The sequence below is a fragment of the Onychostruthus taczanowskii genome, unplaced genomic scaffold (assembly GCF_017590055.1).
Source record: "Onychostruthus taczanowskii isolate IOZ18803 unplaced genomic scaffold, ASM1759005v1 scaffold140, whole genome shotgun sequence".
In the NCBI taxonomy this organism is placed as follows: domain Eukaryota; kingdom Metazoa; phylum Chordata; class Aves; order Passeriformes; family Passeridae; genus Onychostruthus; species Onychostruthus taczanowskii.
The window spans coordinates 1,162,055-1,186,294 of record NW_024498574.1 but is presented as its reverse complement, the minus strand read 5'-3'; the positions used below and the strand labels follow the sequence as shown (position 1 = coordinate 1,186,294).

Sequence of the window (24,240 nt, the reverse complement as noted above, 5' to 3'; positions counted from 1 at the left end):
AGGGCGCTGTGACCTCGGCGCATGCGCACGCTCCGCTTCCTCCCACTCCTCCGCCGGGCTCCGTTCTCGCTGCCGCCGTGTCGGACACCTCCCCGCTTCCCCCGCTTCTCTACCGGAGGCTCCGGCGGTGCCGTGCCTCACGCGGGGGTCGGGAGCTGGAGAAACTCCGCGCTCGGGGCGACCTCCCTCATCACGTGGTTGGGGTCGCGGCGGAGTCCTGCCCGGGACGGCTGGCCCCGCGACGCCTGACGGGGCTATCGCCAAGGGGCCCGCGGGACGTGCGCCACGGCAGGCGCCTCTACCTTCTTCGCTTGTCGCTAGCCGGCGGGGGTACAGCGGTGAGGCCGCGGTTGTCCGTCGCGCGCCGTCTCAGCGCTCCGGGGCCCCGCCCGCGCAGGCGGCTGGTCGGACAGCCCTGAAGGGCCTTGTTCGCGGCGGGATCCCGGCGTGACCTCGGGGTGCGCTGGTCTGGAGCGGCGAGCGGGCGGATTTATGTGCCGGGAGTGGGGCCGAGCTGGACGGCAGCGGCGGCTGGCGGGGCCGACGCGGGCATCATGGTGAGCGGGGTGGCCGGGTCCGCTCGCCTCCCTTGGATCGGGACTAAGCTGTTGCGGGCCCCGGTTCCTGGCTGTTGGGACAGCTCGGAGGTTTGGGCGCGTCGCGGGGCGGGCGGTAGGGAGGCAGCGGAGTGACACCATCGAGCTCTGTAATTGGCGTTCGTGAGCGGAACACCGCGGTTTCGGCTGCCTTCCGCGATCTAACACCGACACGGTTCTACTGCCCACTGGTTGTTTCCCTGTCTGCTGCTTTTCCACTGGGAAGTAGAGTGAGCCACTGCACTTAGTGCTCTGTAACGGGGTTAGGATGTCTCTTAATAAATGCACAAGATTCTTCTCTCTCTATATAACTACCTGACAGTAGGTTGTAGTGGGGTGGGGACTGGTGTCTCTTCTACTGTGCATGTAGTGAGATGCAGGGAAATGGCCCTCAAGCCAAGACATTGGAAATACAAATTAGATGTCAGAAAAGAGAAAGTTCACTGTTTGGGTGGTCAGGCATTGACATAAGTTGCCCAGCGAGGTGGTGGAGTCACGATCTCTGGAAGTGTTTTAGAAACGTTTGGACCTGGTGCTTGGTGATGTGTTTTAGAGGTTCAGGGATTACAGTGGCAGTGCTGGGTTGACATTTGGTCTGGATGATCGTAAGTTCTTTTCCAGCATTGATTCTGTGAGTATAACTGTCTTGTCGGGTCTCCTTAAATCCTCTGTAAACGGAGCGTGTATGTGATCTTGGATATATCCAGAAAGCTTTGCCAGATGCTTTGTTATTCATTGCCACAAGTTCACTCTTGGTGCTCTGGGTCGTGTCGCAGCTACCATGTGTGCTGTGGCACCATGTGAGTGTTGTAGGATCACAGAACAGTTGGGGCTGGAGAGGATCTCATGAAAAAAAGTCCCACCTCAAACTGATTTTCATAGCAAGTATTTCAGCACAGCTACAATTTATTGGGCTAAATGTGGTGCACAATAAATGACCTTGTAACATGATAGAGCAAAGTTTGGTGTAATTCCTACTAACCATGTAACCTTGTTGGATATATGTTGCTTCAATAGAGCAGGCTAAGTATTTAATGAATATTAAATTATATAAAGATATATCTCTAGATATATGCTGAATTTTATATTTAGGTTTTAGTTAGCATTTAAAACACTGGAATTTATTTGATTAGCTGTGAGTGTACTTATATTTGAGATATAAGGAACAGGGTCTTTAGGTATAAAAACGTATTTTGTACGTGCCATTAATATATTTCTCTTCCATATGACTATATGAATGTGTCAATAATGTCATTTTAGCTATGGTACCATTGTTTGTTCATTGATCTAAGTCTTAAGAAATGCACTTTACAAGTATATTTTTGATAAAATATACCTGTTAACTGTTCTCATACTTAGAAGTTTAGTCATGTTGTTCCACTAAAGTAGTTTTTATAGTGTAAATTCTTGCATATTAAAGGAATTGTATTTTTTCTCATTAAGTATTTTAATTTTTTTTTTTTTTTTTTTTTTTTTTTTTTTTTTTTTTTCTTTCTGTAGGGGTTAGAATGCTTATTCAAAAGGCCTTGAGATGCTCCTCTCATTTGTAGGAGTCCGTGGGAGCTGTGGTCTAGTATGGGAAGCTGCATTTGGAAAATTGCAAACCAAAAAGTTGTTCCTTTCAGTGTAAATCCTTATTTAAATTAATTGAGTGCTTGCTTGTGTTGCCTAATTGAAAGATCGGGTCCAGTTTTTTTACTGTGTGCTGGCAGCATGGGCAAATAAACTTTGTGTGTGATTCCATGACATAAGCAAAGGCAAAACATGGTAGTCTACTTCTACACTGTTTGGAAGCTGTATTTTCCAGTTCCAAAGCAACAGGAGACTGAAACATTGATCAGTTTCTTTTGCACCAAGAGGCTTAGAAATCAGGTTATAATTGTCAACACCTGCCAGGCTGGGACTGTCAGAACTCTTCTGTGCGTTGCAATGCCAGTTATGCCATGACTTTAAGCTCTGCACAAGTGCCTCAATACTTTGTAAGACCATGGTGTTTTAGACTGTTCAGCAGAGGCACTAAAGTCTTCTCACTTTTTATACTTGAAATGATTCCTATAATGGCAGAACCTGTCCTTTAAAAAGCAAATCTTGTAGAGAGTGGGAACTTCTGTAGTTCCTACTTGTCTTATTTGTGGAAATACTGGGCAAACTAAATTTTGAAAATCTTGGAAAAGTAATAATGGAGTATTAACCTTCTTTTTCCTGTGTAATATATAAGTTCTCTGAACTAGTTTTATTTATAATTTAATAATATATTATATATATATTGGTGTTCACTGCAAGAGGTAGTCTGTATTGCCTCTTCAGTAATAATGAGAAATTTGCATTTTTATAAATGCCCTTATTCCGTCCATGTTCTGTAGCAATAACATGATTTGCCTAATGACCACTAGTTCTGTAATCTTTGTACTTAGAGAGCCTTAATGGTAAATGAAGCAAGACTGTCAGGTAAAATGCTGTTCACTGACTAAAGTTGTTTGGTTTCAAGCAAGTCACCTTGTTTGAAAGGGAGTCCACATCTGAGTCCTTCCACACAGCAGTTTATGGCTCTTCTTTGACTCTGTGGAAAGACACTGGTCAAGAGAGAAGTAACCTTTGGGTATGAAAGACTCTGTGAGGGTGAGCAGTTAGGTGATATTATTGAAACACCTTGTATATTCTTCATGCCACTTTAAGCATCCTTTTTATAAACAATGTAGGTATGTGAAAATCCTAATTCAGGGAATCCTTGATCATGACAATAGAAAAAAAAAATCTGATTTTTAAAAAGAGTTCTCTTGGTGTAGATTTCCAAAATTAGCTGTATGAATATCTGTTGTCTACAAACCATAGAATTTGAACTGCCTGAGATTGACAATTATCACAATGACTATAGGTATTCTGTGAAAGTAGTCTTTTTCACAGGAAGCATTCACTTTAAGATGTTGCACAGCAACCTCACTTTTCTTTAGCCATCTTATATAACATTTTCTACTGTTTAGGAAACAGTTGTGAACTGCCTTTATGTTTCAGGACAACACTATTTTGCCTTTGCAAGCTGGAGCTTTAGCATGGACATAAACATAAGGAGAAAAATTTGCTTATGAAGAAAAATTTATATCAGGAGAAGTCTCATTTACAGCAAAAGCAATAATGTGTCAGCTATTAAATGGTATTTCAAAGTGGATTTATCTTCCAGACTTCACAAATACCATTGCACTTTTAAAATTGCCAAAGATAGGAGTATTTTTTATTCTCTTAAAAATCTTGGTGGCCACTACTGTTACAATACCGTTTCAGTTTCTTACTTGAAAAATCAACAGCCATGTTAGTGTGTTTGTGTGCTATCATTGAAAGATATTGTTATGCCCTGTATTAACACCTGTAGGATACTCAAGTACAGTTGTGTTAAAATCTTGTTTTTACAAGACTTTCCACTTCAGAAAGTAAGCAGTGGGCATTAAATTTCTGAAGGTGAAGTTTTGAATGGGATTTTACTAACTGTTTTTCAGTTGTGCAGTTGTATCCCTACTGCAGTCATGGTGCATACAGCAGTTGGCTTCAGCTCAAGGCTCTCATCTTGTAATGGAGGAGATGGTTACTGTATGACAACAAATAGTTTCAAATTCCTGTGTAAAGCTGGGTATTTGAATTATTTGTAATAGGTATGTAGGTGGTAAAGGGAAGAAAAGACGGAAACCTGTACCCTTTTACTACAGGTAAGGAGGAATAACCTTGGGCAAGGTCAAAATAAGGAGACTGGAGTGGTGTCTTTGCATAATACAGTCAACCTTATCTATCTTTGTACTTCATGTTCTATAAATAATTAATGATGAAAGGAAAAATATTCTTTAGGTAGAAGTACTTTTAAAAATTTGTTGGTTTTTTTTTTGTTACTGTGAGATAGCTGTTGGTGTTTTGTAAGTATACTTACTATGCAGATAAGAGTATTGTAACTTTATCTTAACTGCTTATTCTTAGTTTTTGTCCTTCTATTAATCAGCAACTGTCTCCAGGTATGTACTATAAAAGACAGTGAAAAGCAAAGTCCAGGTTATACTTCAACCTTACACTTTTGCATTTTTGGCCTGCCATTTCTTTCCTACCAATTTGAAGAAATCATCAAGCTTCACTTTAGTGTAACTGCTGAAACTATTCTTGTGGACCACTTAATTTGTTCTCTGCTATGTTTTATTTAAAGCTTTTATGTAAAGTATGTTATGTTACTCAAACAAAGTAAAAAAAAAGGAATACCATGGTTGCTGGAGGATCAGGAAGTGAACACAGTCCTCAAGACTTCTGAGACACCGCTCATCAAAGATCTTCCTCTGCAGCAGAAAGACAGCCAGACTGCAGTTTATTAGACTGTGTTGTTGCTGCATGGCTGTACCATTTCAGTCTTTTTGAGCAGGAGGTTGCTTGCCAGTTTGTGTTTTGCAGAAAAACTGACTTACATAGTCAGCTTTGGGTCCCCATGCTTCCCAGTATTAGAGAGACTGACCGAAATGTCTTTGATCAGCAGAATACAGACCTTTCTCTCTAGTGTCTTGAACTTGGTTTCAAGTTTCAAGCTGCAAAGCTGAAGCATGATAAGGACATGGATGTATGTGGAATCAGTGTTGAAGGCCTTATGAAATAGTTTCAGTTCCGCAGACTATTCTGTAACTGCAGACACTTAATTTAATCTTTACAGAAATTCCTCATCTCTTAACAGTGAGTAGTGTTGCTCTTAGTTTTGAGTCAACCCAGTCACTGATTGTGTGCTTATTACTCCAACACAGATCAGGTGGTAGCTTCCAGGGTTTGTTTACCAGAGGTCCTCAAAACCTCTTGTGGTGTCAGCTTTGCCATGGAGCATCTTCTTCGTCAAACACATATCACTCTATTTCTCGTACTCTAGATTTTCAAAGTTACAGATTTCTGAGTAAGATCTGAATCCGGTGTCTTCTAATTTAGAGTGTGCAAATAGAGGATGTAAGGTATTGGTGGAAACCAGCAACTAATCTTCATTTGTGGTTCTGAAATTAGTTGTTTTGAATTTAAACTGACATTAGTGTAAAGTGAAGAATCAGAAGTGTGGGGGAATTGAACCCTGTATTTGGGGATGGAGGGAAAATGTGTTCTAGTCGTATAATATGGGGTAGTTTGGGGTATTGTAGATTTTTCTGGAGTGTGTTAGTAAACCTACAAGCAGAGTGTAAACACTTCCAGGCAAAAAGAGTTGGCAAAAAATCATGCTGTGCACATAGCAGGTTATTTTGACTCACTGTGTCATCTAATGTGTTCCTGTGACTAGTGTTCTTGGTGGATTGCAGGAAGATTAATGCAGTGAATTTTAAAAAAAATTTCTTGTGGCAGCTTTTCTCTATTACTATATTGCTTGTGATTGATTACTAACCTTCAGGAATCGAGAAAAATGCCCACATATGGCATGTATGTGTATATATCGATGTATATACATTTTTAAATTGCTTAAAGTTTAGAAAAATACCAGAGGGATATTAGGATATTTCCTCCACAAAGTCAAAATTAAATTTAGGGATGTCATTGTGGGTTCAGGTTTGGTTCTTTTTTTTTTTCAGGTGGCTTAAAACTTGCTAGATTATTTTTATTTATACACTGAAAGGTTTGTAGGTACTTCTATTTTTATCAAATACATCAGTAACTTTATTGGAATGAGCATTATAAGTTTCTGCTGAAAGGAGTATATAGGGTGCAGAAAGACATTCAGTGGCAGAGAGAAATTGTTCCTCATGGGTTCTGTTACAATGTGCAGCCTTTTTTGAGTAAGGAAATTTGTTTCTATTAGTAAACTTTTTAGTAATTGTAAATATTTTAGCTCAGGTAGTGGACCTGCTGCCCTGTATAAAAATAATTGCCTCAATTTGCATCTTTTTCCCTTCTCTTGTCTTAAGGCAATTTCTTTCCCTTACAGACAGGAAGCTCTAGGAGTAAATGAAGAGACATACTGGCATCTGATTAGGCTGTGCTTCTAATAAATACATTATTCTAGAGAAATATTAATGTAAGTTCACCCTAAGAGAGTGAATTCTGAGAATAATGATTTAGTAGAGAGGCTAGATGAAGGGACAGTGATTTCTCTCTTACATTGGGTGGAAGTGGTTATAGGGCTTAGTGTGAGATCATCAGAAGAAACATTTGATTTTAAAATTGTTTATTTTGTACCCAAAGAGTATATACTTCCTTAGCAATTTAGTAATGTAAGTATAGCATATATATTATGCATTCAGGTGGTAACACTTTTTTGTTAGGAATGTACTTCCCGTAGCTAGGGAGCTGGTGGAATTAGTTTGAGTAATCTGTATGCAGAACTATGCATAATCCTTAATAAACCTTGAGTGTTCAAATATATTCAGCTCCTGATATCAGTGAAATTGAACATAAACAAAAGTGAGGTTTTACTTTTTGAGATACCTCAAGGAGCTGATGGCACCAAAATGTAGAAGCAGTAGAAATTCCAAGGAGGGAGAAGGTGAAGAGGCTCTTGAGCATCAAAGAAACTTGATGGTATCTGATGCCCCCTCAAAAGGTGTTACTTCAAAGTATAAAAAGTAATACCTCCTTTTATTTATACATGGCACTTTTTTATGAGACATGGTAACATATTGAAAGTGTTTATAAATATTTAAAGGATAATTTGTGCTGTCTCTATCTCCCTCAATCATGTTTAATTATGGATAATAATGTATATCCAAAAACATTTCATCTGCCTATGTTTTTTAATAAAAGCAGTATCTGCACAATTTGTGTTTTACTAAAGGAGAAAGCATTGAAGGAAGAAAAGAGAGCATGCACTTTCCTTAGTGCATTATTTAGGATAAAAGATTATACTGCTGGTAGGGAGGGGAAGGTTGATGTAGAGTTTTAGGTTTAACAACTCATTGTGTAGCAGGTGTTGATAGAAGGCATTTGACTTATGTGACCGTGGGACTTCTTGAGGTGCAAGGACTGCTAAGACGGAACAGTATCCACCTGACCCAGTGGGACGAGAGCATCTTTGCCAGTAGTGTGGCCAAACTGGTATTTGACTAGAATTTAGAGAGGAAAGAGGTGATGGACTGAGTTGGTAAAGTAAGGATGAGGATGATGTGGAGAGGAGTCCTTGAAAACGACTAATCAGAGAAGACAGAAACCCACATATATGGGTAAACAAAGAGAAAATAAAATGTCTGTATATACATAATGAGGCCAGTATTATGAGGGGGAGGATCTTAGACTTCTTCAGAGAGATTAGCTGTGGTGACCTGAGAACGAATGCCTTTTCCCTTTGATGAAGTTTGTAAGTGATTGTAGCAAGTTTCAGAGATTTTTTTTTCAACTGCTTCAGTATTCTGCCCCCTCACTCCTCCCATTCCTCCCCAGTGTATCATGCCTGTTATACAGACTGTTACTAAATTATCTTTTTTTTAAAGTTACTTAACCACTTTTTTAAAACACATACTGACTTGTTATTAACTTACTTCTCTACAGGGTGTGATAAGTGTACAGTTGGTGGTTACCATGGTAATGGCTAGTGTCATACAGAAGATCATACCTCACTATTCTCTTGCTCGTTGGCTTCTCTGTAGTGGCAGGTAAGATAAGTGTGAATATGGTAATGCAATTATGCACCAGAGCAGTAACTGTAAAACATACTGATTTTGTTTGCATTTTTAAGTAATTGACTTTTATTGAATTTATTACCATAGCATTGTTACACCTGATTTGTGGGCTCAAGGCAAAATGACAGTATTGCTGTAAAAGAAGATACTTGTTTGTTGCTATCAATTGTATCAGTCATAAAGTTAACTTTGTTCACCTCTTATATTAAAGGTACAAGGTGCATCCTTTATTATTAAAAAGCTAAATTCAATACAATATACTGAAGAATAAAGGATTTCCTTTTCCTCTGCACTGTCTCTGTGTTGTTGATAATCTACCTCCTGATTAGCCTTGTGTATGAAGACTGCTTAGTTATTTATTAAAAATTCTTTTTAATACATCAAAGGACAGTATTAGTATACATTTCAGTACGCTACTTCCTTGTAACAATAGATCAAACAGACATAATGAGTTGCAAGCGGAGCATTCCCTATGTGGCTGTATCCATAATAATAATAATGAAAAACAGCAGCTGTTTTGAATATAAATCACCATGTTAAATATTTAAAGGAATCATAGGTAGTGTTTTTTTCATTTCGTAAGAAGAACACTTTGTATGATTAGCAGGTAGTGTTCAGTCTTTTGTAACTGTTAAAATTTCAAGAATATCAAATCCTTACTGCCTACTTTCTGAAGGGGTATCCTTGAATAATAATGTACTCCACCGGAGTATTAACAAGTCTTTGCATTGACTTTTTTCTCTGCATCTCATAATTATCCACTTGTTCCTTTTTAATATTCCAGATTTCATCACCAATCAAGTTGCTAATGAGAAGTGACTGTAAATGTTCTTTAGTTGTATGTTAGATATAACAGAAATCAATAATTGTCAGGTGGATAACACAAACAGGAATCATACTCTTAATTGTTGTGTGAAGTTTCACTGTTAGCCATATTGGCAGGGTGTTAATCACCTTTCTTGCGCTCTAAAAAGAACACAACACTAATTAATATGAAACTGCCTACCATGTATTTTTAAGGTGTGAGAGGTTACTGTGAGAGTCTTTTTTATCAGCAATTATTCAAATTGCATACTGTACCTTTTATGTCTAAGATTGATGTAAATTTTTCTCTGAAAATTTAAATATCTTATTGCTCTTGCAAAATAATTTGTGAGTATATGCCCATGTTCTTCACTCTTGTGAAGTTTTCAATTACTGTATCCTTGTTTTAAGGCATGCCATGTATCAGTGATAGGGAGAAGTTTGCTATTTAAATATTTTTTCAAATCCATTTCTTCATTTATCTTTGCGCATCTGCAGATTGATAAATACTTCAAGCAGGATTTCAGCACTTGTGCTTAGGTAATTCTGCTCTTACTGAAGTCAGTGGGAATTTTATTATTGCATTCCATGTTAGTAGCCTTTTGCTTTTTAGTTTTCTTGTATGTATCTGGTAGCTATTTTAGTGCATTGTAATTTCAGGCACTCTGAATAATTCCCTGAACACAGGAATTGTATAAAGAGTCAGAAAGAATCCTGTGTTCTAGAAATAAGTCAGAAGATTCACTGCAACAAGAATCTGAATTTTAATGGTAGAAAGAAAAACAGTTATTTTTTTAGTTAACCTGATAAACTGTCTTTTATCTTTTACCCATTTCTCCATAGTGCTGTCTCTTTGCCAGTGACATTTGTTAGACCTGTGTGGGTGGGGTGGTAAAGGGTTTTAGACGTGTAAGTGTGCAGGTACGGGCACATTCCTAAAGCAGTCCAGCAGTCTAAGGAAAAATTACCACCTCCTCCCCCTTACCTTTGTTAGTAAACTTCAACTAGTATTTGGTCTCCAACAGTGGTTTTTAAGTGTCTTTGTTTGAATATCCTGCTTCCAAAGGATTGGCAGGCAATATGGATCTAAAATGTTCCTTGCTAAATGGGAGGGAGGATAAACATGTTATCAGACAAGACAGAAATATTAAGTGACTAGTTTGTTCAAAAACGGCTGTTTGTGTTTACGGGAAGTCTGTTAAAAGGAAACAAAGACTTCTCAAAATCTAAAAGAATTGTTAGGATAGACAGACTTAAGGTAGTTACTTGTTAATGGAATAAATAGCTATTATTGAATCTTGAAGAGCAATTTACATAAATTTGTTAAGACATGCAAACTTTTTCAATCAGTGCTATTTTCAGAGCTTGAATGCAACTAAATAGATTTATTGAAATATCTGGCAGCCTAAATATCTGCATAGGCCTTGCATAATTTTTAAGTAATAAAACATTCTCTACCAAAGCATTGCTTTTAAGTCACTCAGCTAATTCAGCTACTATGTTTTCAGGCCATGCCAGGATACAGGAGAAAATGGATTTTTTGTTGTAGATTCGTTAATGACCTTTATTCAAATCAACTAGGGCATGTCTGTGTGTCTGCTGCTATTCAGACTTGGATATGTCCAAGCCACAAGGTAATCAGTTGTGGGATTTCAGTTTTAAGCATAGGTAAGCTAAAACAGGTATAAACTACTTTTTATTATCTCTATCTCTATGAAAATGTTTGTTCAAGTCTTTTGGTTTTGAGATTTTAAATGCAAGATGTGCAGAGTTTATCAACTGAAAAATACTAAAACTCTTTATCCTATTACTTGTAATTAGATAACACTTGCAGTGTCATTATGTAGTATAATTAGGAGCAAATTGTGGTATAATTTTGGTTTGATTTATGTTAGCTTGCTACCCTGAACAAGAATTTTGTCTGTTCTGCTGCATTAGGTACCATTTCTCTCTCTGTGCAGGAAAGATTTTCAAAAGTTTCTTTATCGCCCAGGTGACTTTCATCATTAGTATCCCAAGTGCAGATCAGAGTGATGTGGTAAATGACAAACCAGGACAATACATCTCTGCTTTTTCACAGTTGCTTTGGGTCATGCGAAGGATAGAAGTTTACATATCCAGAGTAGTTTGACTTCTTGGATGAAAAGCTTGTTTCTCTGGTTTATTTGTCTCGTCTTGAAGTCTCTTTTGCAGCAAAGTTTGCAAATCACAGATCCATGAACTGTACTACACATAATAAAAATAAATTAATGAAGTAACTTTCATTCTTACTTATACAAAATTCAATTCCTTTTTTCCCCATCCAAAACTGTGTTCATGCAAAATTTGTAATATTTGCCGTTTTCAGTTTTGGAACCGGTGGTGAATTCCTTCAACGGAAATCTGCAGTGTGCAATTGTGTGATGTTCTGTTGGCTGATATTAGCGTTCTTTTCTCTTGAAGAGTTCCCAAGATGAAGGAAGCCTTTCTAAAACAGAGCTGGGAATCAAGTGTTATTAAATGGCTTGAGATTGTTTGAGTTTTGATGTCTTCCAAATTTGCCTTTGCTAACTTTTTGAAATTGATCTGACATCATCTCTAATTCACCAGCATGAATTTGAATGGTCCTACTTGGTGAAATTTTCTTTATGTGAGGTGGTGGTGGATTCCTTTGTCATGTGTTGACCCATGTCAGCATGGGTGACAGTGGCCTTCTGCTTCCACGCACATTTCTTATGTCTGTCCTTTTTAATACTTGGTCTCCTTTACCACAGCATTTCAGAGTGGAGATCTCAGTGACATGTGGAGATCATAGTGACTTCCCACATCTGGACAGAATATGGAAAAGGCTTGTTTCAGCTGCTAAGGTTTTTGCCATACTTAGAAATTTAGGTAAAATATACCATCTTAGACACTTAACCATCTCTGTTTGTCCTCTTCAAAATTTCCATACCATTACTTGCCTTTTAAATGAATGAGCAGTGAATGCTGCATTGATCTGTGAAAGTGGAAAGACTCGTAGGCCAACTATGTGTAAATTAGTGATTTTTTTTAATAGCACTTTTTCTAGTAGAAGTTGAAGATATCACTGAGAAGGTGTTTAAGGAAAGGAGTGTTGATGTTATGATTTGCTCTGCTTAAGAGAAAACATTGGTAATGATTATTAGATAATAGATATTTCAGATTCTGGAAAATTACTGGGTTAGGCAGGGATATCATATACTTTATTAAGTTGTTTACAGTATGGTTCTAATGAGTAATTGTAGTGGTATAATTATTCTAGTGAACTTTCCCACCTTGTATGACTGTGTTTGCTCTATTTGATGATATCTTTAAAAGTTGGTGTTTAGAGAACTGAAGGGCTTTCATGTGAATGGCAGAGTGGCAAAGCTTTATCATTATGTATAAATGCCTCATTTGCTGTAGAGAACTGAACTCTAGTTGTTGTTCAGTTCAGGCAGGGTTGGTACTGACACACAAAGGTGTCTTGCTTAGGAGTGACAAATTACAGGTATCTTAGTAAGTATATAAATCTGTGTTGTTATGCAGTTAGCCATTCTCTAAATTGCTAATAATGGTATTATTTTACTTGAGATTTTCTTTTTCTCTAGCTTACGGTGGTATCAACATCCCACTGAAGAAGAACTGCGGATTCTTGCAGGGAAGCAAAGAGGAAAAAGTAAAAAAGATAGGTAAATACTTGTTTTAAGCTTGCCTTCCCCCTGCCTTTTGGGTTTTTTTCAGCATGATATGGTTCATGTAATAACTTTACCAGCCTACTTTTGTCTTAGCATGAGTTAAAAGCTGCTAGTTGCATATGACTGCCCTTCTTGCATTAATTGTCACAGTTCTTTATCAAAACATGTTTTTTCAGTTTAACAGAGTTGGACATTCCCAAATTATGCAGAACTCGTTAATTTCCATCTGTAAAACGGTCTGTGAAATGCTGATTAATGGCAAGTTTTTTAGTGAATGTATGCATTTAGATAAAAACTGTGGAAACAAATCTTAGGATTATAGCTTTTCATCTTGAAGTGAGAGAAGAAAGATTTTAATATATTAGTTCAACATAGGATTACTATAAGCCACTGCTCTTAACACAGCTCTGAAAAAGGTAAATGGGCTCCTAGGATGTGTTATATGAAATATTTCTAGGGAAGAGAGAGGGAAATATTAATCCTCTTGGACAAGACACCAACGTAGAACTTTATCTGGATTGCTGTGTACAGTTCTGATCACTTGTGTTCAATAAAAATTAATTTTGTATGTGAACAGGTGAAGAGAGCTGCCTAGGATCATTCAGGAAACAAAGTCTGTCTTACTCAAGGGGGCTAAAAGAACTGAGCTTCCTGAATCTATCAAAAGACAACTGAAGGGATGAAATAGCTGTCTGTCAGCTTGAGCTGGAAATAGATTTCTGGTATTCAGACATGAAACTCTGAACAGCCGTACCAGAACTACAGCTGTGTCAAGAACTGAGACATCTTGAGGTGGTGGAGCTGGCCATGTTGATGAAATATTTCTAAATTGGCTTTGTTTAGAACCAAACAATCCACTCTGGTTTTCTTTTTGACAACACAGGAAGTTTTTTCTAGCTCTGTTTCTTCTATCCCAGTATGAACTCTCTTACAAATCTTAAGATTTGAATTAATCTCTGCACTGCCCATATAATCTGTTAATTTTAATTTAATTTTTCTTCCTGTTTCCTAGCTCTTAAGCAGCATGGTTAGCAATCATATTTGCCTCATTTAGGTTGGAAAAGACATCTGAGAGCAACCTTTGATCACATGTCAATTGTGGCCCTAAGGGCCACATCCAGTCATTTCTTAAAAATCTCTAGGGATGATGATTCCACCACATAGTGCCCACGAAGGGCAGCCCATTCCACTTCCATGACAAAATTCCTCTTGTGGTCCATCCTGAACATCGCCTAGCACAGCTGGAAGCTAGGTCCTCTTATCCTGTTACTAGTTAACATTGAGAAGAGGCCATCCCCCGCTTAGCTATGGCTTTCCCTGAGGCGGTTGTAGAGATCAAGAAAGTTCGCTGTGAGCCTCCCTTTCTCCAGGCTTCCCCAGCTCCTTCAGCTTCTCCTCATCTAACTTGTACTCCAGACTCTTCCCCGGTTCTGTGGACCTGGACTTGCTCGAGCACCTCAATGTTTTTCTGGTTGTGAAGGGCCTAAAATTAAACACGGGATTCTAGGTGTGACCTCAGCAGTGCTGACTACAGAATACAGTCAATGCCCTGGTCCTGCTGCCCACGTTATGTCTGATACAGGCCAGGATGTCCTTGGTCTTCTTGGCCCTCTAGGCCCAAGTTGGCTTATGTTCAGTCGCTGTTAACCAGCAGCCCCAGATCCTCTTCCACTGGGCAGTTCTCAGTGATTCTGCCCCATCCTGTAGCACTGCATAGGATTGTTGTGACTCAGGTGTAGGACCCAGCAATTGGACTTGTTGAACCTCATGCTATTGGTGTCAGCCTATCGATCCAGCTTGTCCAGCTCCTTCCCCAGAGCCTTCCTGCCCTTCAGGAGATTAACATTCCCATGCAACTTAGTGTTTGGAAATTTACTGAGGGTGCCCTCCATCCCCTTGTCCAGATGATCTATAAAGATCTTGAACAGGACGGGCCCAGTACTGAGCCTTATGGAACACTATTAGTGACCAGCTGCCAACTGGATGCAGCATCATTCACTGCCATTCTCTGGGTTAAGTTATTAATTGTAAAGTAATAATTTTTTTTTTGCAATGTTCCTTAAAATTAAGAACCTCTTTTTATCTTAACAGTTTTCTGTGACAAAAATGAGAAAAAATAATTGTGAATAAGAGCATAATTTATAATTATCCATGTAATCAGTGATATTTATTAATATGTGAAATAACTTTAATTATGTAATTATACTTTTAAGTCCACCCATAGGAGCCCTAAACTGAAAAATACAATTGCACTGCCACATAATAATTGTGCCTTTGCTCTTATTACCTTTCCTCAGCCTTGCCATTCTTTTGCAATAGTAGTAGTAGGTGGTTGTACCAGGGTGAATGTTAATCAAAGGGGAATATAAAACTTCAAAGAAACTAAAGCAGTAATGTGGAGGCTTAAGTGATGTTTTCTTTGCTTTGCTTGTTTAACAGCTGAATGAATAATTATTTTTTCATGAATGAATGTACCTCTCTGTCCTTGAAAGAAGTGATGGGTTCATGAAGAACCATAGTTAAGTGGGAGTTGTTCCTGTTGAGTTGGTTTGGATTTACTGATTTAGGTTGCACAAAATGGAATGTGTATCTTCTGATTCATCCCAACAAGAAAATGTGAAACAGATAATGTAGGAGAAATAAGGATGCATCTGTTTGATACACCCCATGATAAAGAATACTTTGCAAGATAAAGAATCTGCTTTGTCAAGACTGTAGTCTTGCAAAGTGTAACACCTGCTCCTTAAATACACTCTTAGTCTGAATTAATTTAAAGAGAAATGATTAAAGGAGATACAAGGATCTTGTTTGAAGATTTGCCTCAGAAACAGCTGTAGTGTGAAATTTTCGTTAATTTTATTCAGTGGATATTACCCTTCAGTGTATTACACTATAGGCTTTAGGAGCACAAGAATATTAGGCAGGTTTTCTGCTTCTGAATAGTTTGTATTATATAAAATTGTTAGGCTAATGAAAAGGTCCATAGCTACTGTAAATTACTTTGAGCTACAGCATTCAGTGGTCCTAGGTATGTTCTGTCTGTGCCTCTTGGATTGTGGTACTCTGGGATAATTAAAGTGTAGGAACACCAAGTTTTGTTGATCTGAAGTGGCTTCAGTGGTAAAAATGCTCATCTCACTCAAGATGATAGTACTCCTGGATACAGGCAGTAGGAAAATAATCAGGAGTACAGTACATGGAAGTACACAGGAGCTTGCAGGTAGTCTAGTCCTTGGGCAGTATTTGGGACTTCTTGTGTAGATTTGCACAACTGAATTTTTTGAGTAATGCTTTTGATTCCTGTCCTGGTTTAGGGCAAGTTTGGGAGATAACCCCCAAAGGGGCTTCTCTATGAAAGCAGATTCAATTGCCCCTTCCCCACCAACCGGTTCGGGAGAAAATATCTCCTTGGAGAAAAAGTGGAAAGAAACCTGTTTATTAAACAATAGAACCCAAATAATATTAAACAATAAAACTTCTCACTGCTCCAAAAAAAAAACCAAACTCAGAACAGTCGCCTTCCTGGGTTGCAGCTCGGCTCACTCAGTTTCTGATCAGTCTCTCTGGTGCTGGAAATGCCGCGGCCCAGGCCCGGCCAAGGGGCCTCAGGTGGAGCTGCCGGTGCTCTTCTGAGTGTTCAGTCCAGAGCAGGCTTGAACAGATCCAAGAAAAAGGAAAAATCACAGTCCAGGCAACTTCTTTGCCTCAGCTAGCTAAAACTAACTAAAAGCAAAAAAAAAAAGGAAAAAAAAAGGAGCTCTGTCCTGCTGTCTGTACATCCGCAGACAACACAGTCCAGGAGCAGGAATGTGGAGGAGTGAGTGCAGTCTGAAAACAAACTGCGCGCTTCTTCCCTCCCCTCTTCACTCTCTGGAAGAGTCTTAAAGGTGTAAAACTTATTATTCAGTATAAACAGAACAAGACGATTTGGGATAAAAGCATCATATAATCAACCCAGGACAATTCCTATCTATAGTTTGTCCGTTACAATTCCTGTACTTCAGGTTATACTAAGCATTAATATAACATGAAAACATTTTATTAATGTTTTCTGCTTATATTTTCCTCTCACATATGAGCTGAGATGAAAGCATTCCTGATAACTAAGTTCATGATTGATTTGATTTCTTTTTAATGCTGATATCGCAATAATTTGTTTCCCTATGGAAAATCCACCTCTCCTTTTCTAATTTCAGAGGTGGTATTCTAAAATGTGGCAGTTTATGTTTTTCTTCTAGCCTTTTAGAGTTCTTAAGTTTTAAATATGATTTTTTAATCTAACAAAGCATCTTTTGGTCTCCTTTAATGATTTTTTTTTAATAGTGTGAGAAGGAAGTTTTACAGTGGTTAGTAATGCTGGTCTACCAGACCAAATTCTTTAACTTTGTTCATCTTCTTTTAAGAGTGTGCTGGGTTTTTTAATTTGATGTCTTCTAGTATGACTTAATTTCAGGGAAGTTAAAATCAGTATATTGGTATAGTTTGAGAGCACCAGATGAAAAGCACCTTGTGGTCTAAATACACATCTTTTTTAGATTAGAAAGATACCTTAAATTGCCTTTGCTTGATGGCTATTAGGTTGGCCCTTTCAAGGATCTAGGTTAGGTCAGCTCATGTACTGTTTGTTGTGACAAGGACTAATGCAAGTTTTTTTTTTGGTTTTTTTTTTTGTTTGTTTGTTTTTATTTTTTTTTTTTTTTTTTGACCTTGGGAACATCCTGTAGCTCTGAATAGATAAAATCAGTGGGCTGAAATAAATACTGTCCCCAGGATCTTGACCCAATGCATTCTCAGATTGAAGGATCTGGAAGTCATTTAAATCCACAGCAGTATATCAGAGTCTGTCAAGTTATAGCTGCGAGCCATTGACATATCTGGTTGTTTTCCAAGATTTGAACTTAAAGTGCTGCTTTTAGTTAGAGACATGAAAATACTTGTATTTGTAAAAAAAAAAGCATTCTGCATTTTTCTAAAATTTTAAATGTCATTCTGTATAATAAAATTTTATTTTGTCATACCCATGCTTGTACTATCTGTTTATTTATTTATTTTACAGAAAATATAATGGTCATATTGAAAACAAACCCTTAACCATTCCAAAAGATATTGATCTTCATCTGGAAACAAAATCTGTAACAGAAAGGGACACTGTTGGTAAGAGTATGCAGCAATAATACATTATTTCCAATATATCCTGATTCTTTCTATCAAGAGTTTATTTGTAATTAATGCTGAAATATCTTTTTTGTAGACAATGAATAGAAGCAAAACTGGTCATAAATGAGAAAGCAGGTAGTAGGGCTTAGTCTCCTTTATTGTTCTATGAGTGACATTTAATAGCAATGTTGTGGAAAACGATGAGTAGACAAAATCCAGCATAAAGCACAACTGTTGTATCAGGAATCCATAGCAATATGAGACAGCACTGAAAGAATCACATAATTGTCTATTCAAAATAGAGTTTTTAGCTTGGTACAAGAAAACAACAATTGGCAGATGTCAAGTCATACTTTCTGCTCATCTAACATAGGGTATGTGCTGTAGTATTGGAATGTAAGCCCTTTCAGCCATACATCTCAAGCATTCCTGTAAAATGCTTAAAAACGGCAAGTGAAAGTACAGAAATATGCAGCATTAAGTGTTTTGGAAGGTTTTGGAAGGAAGCAGAAAGTATGACTATTATTTTTAGATTTCAGTTTTTGACTATTAAATCATAGTCATTCTGTACAGGAAGGTCATACATGAGTATGTGTGTGATATGTATTTTCTTTCAACCTACATTTTTATATTTATGTGTACTCTGGATAAATATGGAAAGAAAGAATGTATATTCCTATGCAGGAGACTTCTCAGCTTAAATTTTAGGAGACAGCATTTGTGTAACAGAAATTAAGTTTTTGAAGTAAATTCACAAGTTTCAATTAGTGTTACTTTCGTGAAATTATGTCATGTAATTGTCAACCTGAGTGATACAAGATAGGGTTTGACTGTGTTTGAAAAGTAATAGATATACTTTGTTTGTAAATCTAACCACACTGTTATTTCAAAATATGTGTAGGACTTGGAAATACTTAAGTTTACCCAATTTCATATATTTGCCAAGAGTAGCTTATAGTCAAGTCAAACAATCAGTTTTCTCACTTTCAGATTATGTCCATGTGGGGAAGGTGTTTGAGGGAGACAATTTGTGTTGTCACAAATGGTCTTTGCAGTTTCCAACACCTATGGGAACTCTCTCCATAACATCCAGAATGTATGCAACACTGTATGATCCCTGGAATTTTTACAGTGAAGTTTACACAACAACTATTGCTTTATAGGATGTGTTAACAAAATCTCAGTGAGCATACCATGAAGTGTCTCAGATGGTGGGGTTTGTGAAATAAAAAGAACTGTTTATTTGTAATATAATAAATAATAGCCAGTGTGATGTCAATCTTTAACAAAGGGTCAAAACAAACCCTCTTACCTGGAATTGCAGCCAGACTCAGCTGGAAAACTGTTTACTCTCTGTGTTGCGAAATCTAAATCAAGTATGCTTTTTGGATTTAGGATGTTAATGTATAAAAGCTGAGGTGATAAAATAGTAAAACTATTTGAGTAGTTATTAAGTATTGGATGACAGAAGTAAAGAACGAAGTTCACATCGTTGAGTAACATTTTCATTGCTGCGTTTCACTTGGTTGATCTTGGTCTACCTAAATTTCACTTTAATACACTTAATACACAATTGAAAACCTCTTTTAATTACTGCTCCATTCTGTATACATCAGTAACTGCCTTAAAACATATCTTTAACACTCACAAACTTATATTTTTCAGCATTGCATTACTTTCCAGAATATCAGTGGTTGGTGGATTTCACTGTTGCAGCTACAGTAGTGTATGTGGTGACAGAAGCCTATTACAGCATTATGAAGCCCTCACAAGAAATGAATATCAGCATAGTGTGGTGTCTGCTTGTCTTGGCTTTTGCAGTGTATCCTTTTCTGTTTTGTTGAATCCTCCTCTACCTGTTCCAAATAGTTTACATCATTCTGCAATTCATATAAATCTCCATGCCACTGATGGGCAGGATACAAAAATATTTGGCGTTTGTAAAAAGAGTCCTGTAAGCTAATGCCATTGTTGAATCATGTATATGCTGTACATGCTCTTTGCAAATGCTGATATCATTAGCTTGCTAACATGAATACCAGACCATTTAGGAAAAAAATACATGTATGCAAATATAGTTAGTGCTCATCTGTAGTATGTAGTGGTTCTAAACTGACTTGACTTTGCTCAGTTTGGCAATCAGAAATAGTAATGTGTACAGAAACTACAACTTTTGAAGAAATTTGGAAATTTAGTGTGCTCTTTTTTTTAATGTCTTTAATATGATGCTTCCTAATCAGACTAGCACAGTGATGTGTATACTAGTTTACTGCAAAAATACATGCGTGAATTCATAATTTTAAAATACATTCAAGGTATTCTTACAGAAAATAAGGTATGTAAACAGTTGTAGAAACTGAGCTCTGTGAAAAGCTAAACTTACCTCTGAAACTGAGGGAAACAGAAGTGGAGTATTTAGGAAATGGGCATTATCAAACCATAAAATATTTGTTTTGTTATGTGGAAGACAGTTAAGTTTTAGTTTTTTTTTTTTACTGGAGAAGGCAGTATCAGACACAGATGCTTGCATGGTAATTAACTGTGTACTACATATGAATCCAGATACCCGCTTTAGGGAAGAAAGTTGCAGTTTAAAGATATGATCGGAGATAAAGCAGTGGAATGGACTAAGGGCTTTCAGGAGAGCAGATTATAGAAAGGTGAACTGGAAAGAGAATTGCTACAGCTCCTCTGCTCCTTCAGCAGCTGAGAACAGATAAAGTGCTAAGTTACAGTTGATAAACCTCTTGAATATTCAAAATCGTTTCCTCTATATAAATGCTAACTTTAGAGATTCTTAGTGTGTTGTGGTTTGTTCGGTTGGTTTGTAATATTAGCAGTAGTTGATGGTGTTATGTAAAACCTTGAACTCTAATGTTTGTTTACATTTGGCTAAGACTTCTGAATTTGCTTCATGCTTGCCTGTCCTTGATAATTATTAAAATGTGTGCTGCCTTTATAGTATGGACAGGAGTTCTTTTCTAAGTAGACTGAAGCATAAATCGTATAATTTCTCCAGAATTTTTTCCTTGTAATGTATAAAAACTTGATAGAAGAGAAAGTAAACTCACATTTGGAAAAAAGAATGTCAGTAGCATGCTTCCAGATCAGGTATTTCCCCTTAGACATGTCAGTGAACAGATCTATGGACTAAAAGGTGATTTTTCTAGTCTAGTGTGAGAAAATCAGTGTCTGGCTCTTGGGCACCTTTTAATTGTATTATAGCTATAGTATAGGTAATGTATAATTGTTACTGCACATCCTTTGTTTTATATTTTTGGTGTGAGGTTGAGAATTTTAGTTTAGTCTTTGCAGAAGGAAAGAGAAAGAGGTGGCTACTGTTTCAAAAATCAGAAGTGATAGCCAACACTTATCACTCCCAATTTTTAAGGATAAGGGGGAGTTTAATAGAACTAATGAAAAAAAAAGCTTCCAATACAAAAGCCACAATGTACTCTTAGATTTATTGGTTACAATGCCCTGTTTGCTTCATCTCTTGTATCTCAGGAGTAGTCAATTTAAACAACAGTACAGTAATTGCAGTTCTAGGTGAAGCAGAGTTGTGAATTATATGTTGTAGGAAAATCCACCACAGTAACATTTTCTTACCGTGGTTTTGTACACTGTTCTATCATTGCTTTATTTGGTCATCAACTCAGATGACCAAATATTCAAAAATATTTAAGTTGCCTGTCAGTGCAAGATTTTTGTTTCAGTAGTGTGAATGTGCAAGCTGCTGTTAGTATGTGCTTAGTACCTGTATGAGGAATTAGTGGCAGTGTAGAAGGATGCAGTACCAGGAACCATGGTCTGAACCTTTTATTAGCCTTAACATCTCCATAAATGAGATAGCATAATATATTCAAGGCATTACAGCTTTTGGGGTGAAGAAGGTACAATACAGAGGGTATTGGTAACAATTCTTGTGGTCACTTGGAACCTAGTTAGATGAGATTTCAGAAGAGGTTCATTCCTCTGACATCAGGCTTTTGGGATGCAGAGAATACTTAAAACTCACTCAACTACTCACTAACTCAATATGTCAAGATCAGAAGTGATTCTGTGGTAATGGAGGATTCAGAAAAATTTGGTTGCCTACATATTTTTGATGGAAAGCAGTCAACATGATATGTCAAAGTCAAATATAGAGCAATTTTGTGTTTTGTTAACAAGTGTTTTTTCTGTTTCATGCCAGTGTGTTAAGAGGTGAAAAGTTGTACTAAGGATACAAAGCAAGTTTGCAGATGATAGGAAACTGGGAGAAGCTGTTGACTCCCTTGAAGGCAGGGTGGCCCTGCAGAGCAACCTCGACAAATTCAAACCCAAAGAGATACGGGCAATCACCAACCATTTTAACTTCAACAAGGGAAAATGCTGGACTCTGCACCTGGGATGAAGCAACCCTGGTTGTATGGGCAGACCAGGGAACAGGAGTCTAGAAAGTAGTGCCATGGAAAAGGACCTGGTGCTGCTGGTTGACAGAAAGTTGAGTGTGAGTCAGCAGTGCTCTGGCAGCCAGGAGGGCAAACTGGCCCAGCATGGCCAGCCAGACAAGGGAGGGTATTGTCCTGCACTAAGAAAGATATTCAACCATTAGAGAGTGTCTAAATAAGCCACAAGGGTGATGAAGGAGGGGAAGCTGTATGAAGAGTGGCTGAGGTTACTTGGCCTGTTCAGCCTGGAGAAGAGGAGACTGAGGCGAGACTCATTGCAGTCTACAACTTTCTTGTTGGGGAAAAGGAGGGGCAGACGCTGATCTCTCCTCTGTGGTGCCAGTGACAGGACTCAAATAAATGGCCTGAAGTCAGGGGAAGTTTAGGTTGAATATTAGGAAAAAGTTTTCACATGGAGGGTGGTTGATCACTGGAACAGGCTCCCTAGGGAAGTGCTTACAGCACCAAGCCTGACAGAGTTCAAGAGGCATTTGGACAGTGGTGTCAGGCACATGGCATGATTCTTGGGGATGGTGCTGTGCAGGCCCAGGAGTTGGATGATCCTATGGGTCCCATCCAACTCAGAATGTTCTCTGTTTCTGTGAATTCACAGTTTTCATATGTTTTAGTAGGAACAGAAGATTGATCTTTTTCACTTCAACATATGAACCATAAAATTCAAAAATTCCATAATCACAGCAGTTTAAAAAATAAAATTATTTTTGTAAAAGGGTGTACCATAAACTCTACAATGCTGCAGCTATATCTAATATGCAACTGTATATAATATTTGTGGCCAAAAAAAAAAAAACTGAATGAAAGGGGGAACTGGTGTGGGCATTCTGTTAACTCAGTACTAAATACTCCCAAATTATTCTTTCAGTAGATCCTGAATATTAGGTCTTGCAATGAAAGGAAGTGATGAAGCAAGCCATAATTCTTCAATCTTCTCCAACCCAAAAATAGAAGCAGTGGTAATTATTTAACTAACAGAGGGTTTCAGTCATGTATAGTTTGAATAATCATGGATCTATTTATTGAGTACTGAATCTGCACTATAATTGTAATTTATTGTTAGTATGCTTTATTTTTCCTCCTTGAATTTTCCAAATCCTTCAGGCACAATCCATACTTGAAGTCCTGAAGTATCTAGGGGGTCATAAATCTGATGATAGGTTATGTTAGGTTTGTTGATCACAAACTTACTAAGTCCTTTGTATAACTTCAGGGTGTTTTCAATTTGTGATTAATGTCCCTAGCTGTAAAAAGGGCCTTGGTTTAAGCATGTGTTATTAGAGAAACAAAGTCCGGAACACAGTCTGTGTGATCTATTATGTACTTCTTTTTGTGATGACATAAGTCTTCCTTTTGATGTATCAGTTCCTTCTGTAAAGTATAAGGGGGTCTGAAGATGATTACTATATGAGATTAGAATTTCTAGATGCTATCCTTAGACCACATTGTGCATATTAGAACCTCTCTGCATATACATAAAATTCAGCAGTGTGTATGTTAAATGTGTGCTGCCTGTTGCAGCATAATCATAGTTTCTTGAGAGATTGATGATTGTTCAAATGTTTTACTGAATACATACCTCTAAAAATGTTTTCATGTACTCTACATATTAATTTTTTTTCAGTATTAGAAATAGGCAAATACAACTGCACTATTGCATAGTGGAGGAAAAAAGTGGTACAGGTTACTCTTAAAATCTTTTTTTCCCTCTGTGTCTGTATTTTTTTCAAATAACGTAATGCCTGGAATTATCTCCAAATTCTTTATTTAAATCTGGACTGGATATTGCATACCATTTAAATTACAATGAGCTACAGTTCGTAGTAATAAGATTTGACAGTGTATCATGAAAAGTTTATCCTAATCTGTTATACTTTAGAACTGATTTAGAAATGTGTAAAAAAAGAATACCTCAAAAATATTTTTAAAACACCCTGATAACAGAGCAGGTAATTTC

General features: G+C 37.5%; 1 protein-coding gene across 8 annotated transcripts in view; it reads left to right on the top strand.

Annotated features, from left to right (window-relative positions):
- The first annotated feature begins 440 nt into the window (after window positions 1-440).
- TMEM161B (transmembrane protein 161B) overlaps window positions 441-24,240 on the top strand; it is a 48,662-nt gene continuing 24,862 nt past the window's right edge. For 6 of the 8 annotated variants that reach the window (XR_005952163.1, XR_005952164.1, XM_041398119.1 and 3 more), the window contains exons 1-5: window positions 441-557; window positions 8,067-8,170; window positions 12,592-12,672; window positions 17,735-17,832; window positions 19,501-19,657. Coding sequence is in view for 6 of the 8 variants with exons in the window: in XM_041398119.1 (XP_041254053.1) it covers window positions 555-557; window positions 8,067-8,170; window positions 12,592-12,672; window positions 17,735-17,832; window positions 19,501-19,657 (443 nt within the window). In the remaining 2 variants the exon portion in view is untranslated. Of the gene's footprint in view, window positions 558-8,066; window positions 8,171-11,754; window positions 11,873-12,591; window positions 12,673-17,734; window positions 17,833-19,500; window positions 19,658-24,240 lie in introns of those variants that run through there. The other 2 variants (XM_041398121.1, XM_041398122.1) reach the window with 2 other exon arrangements.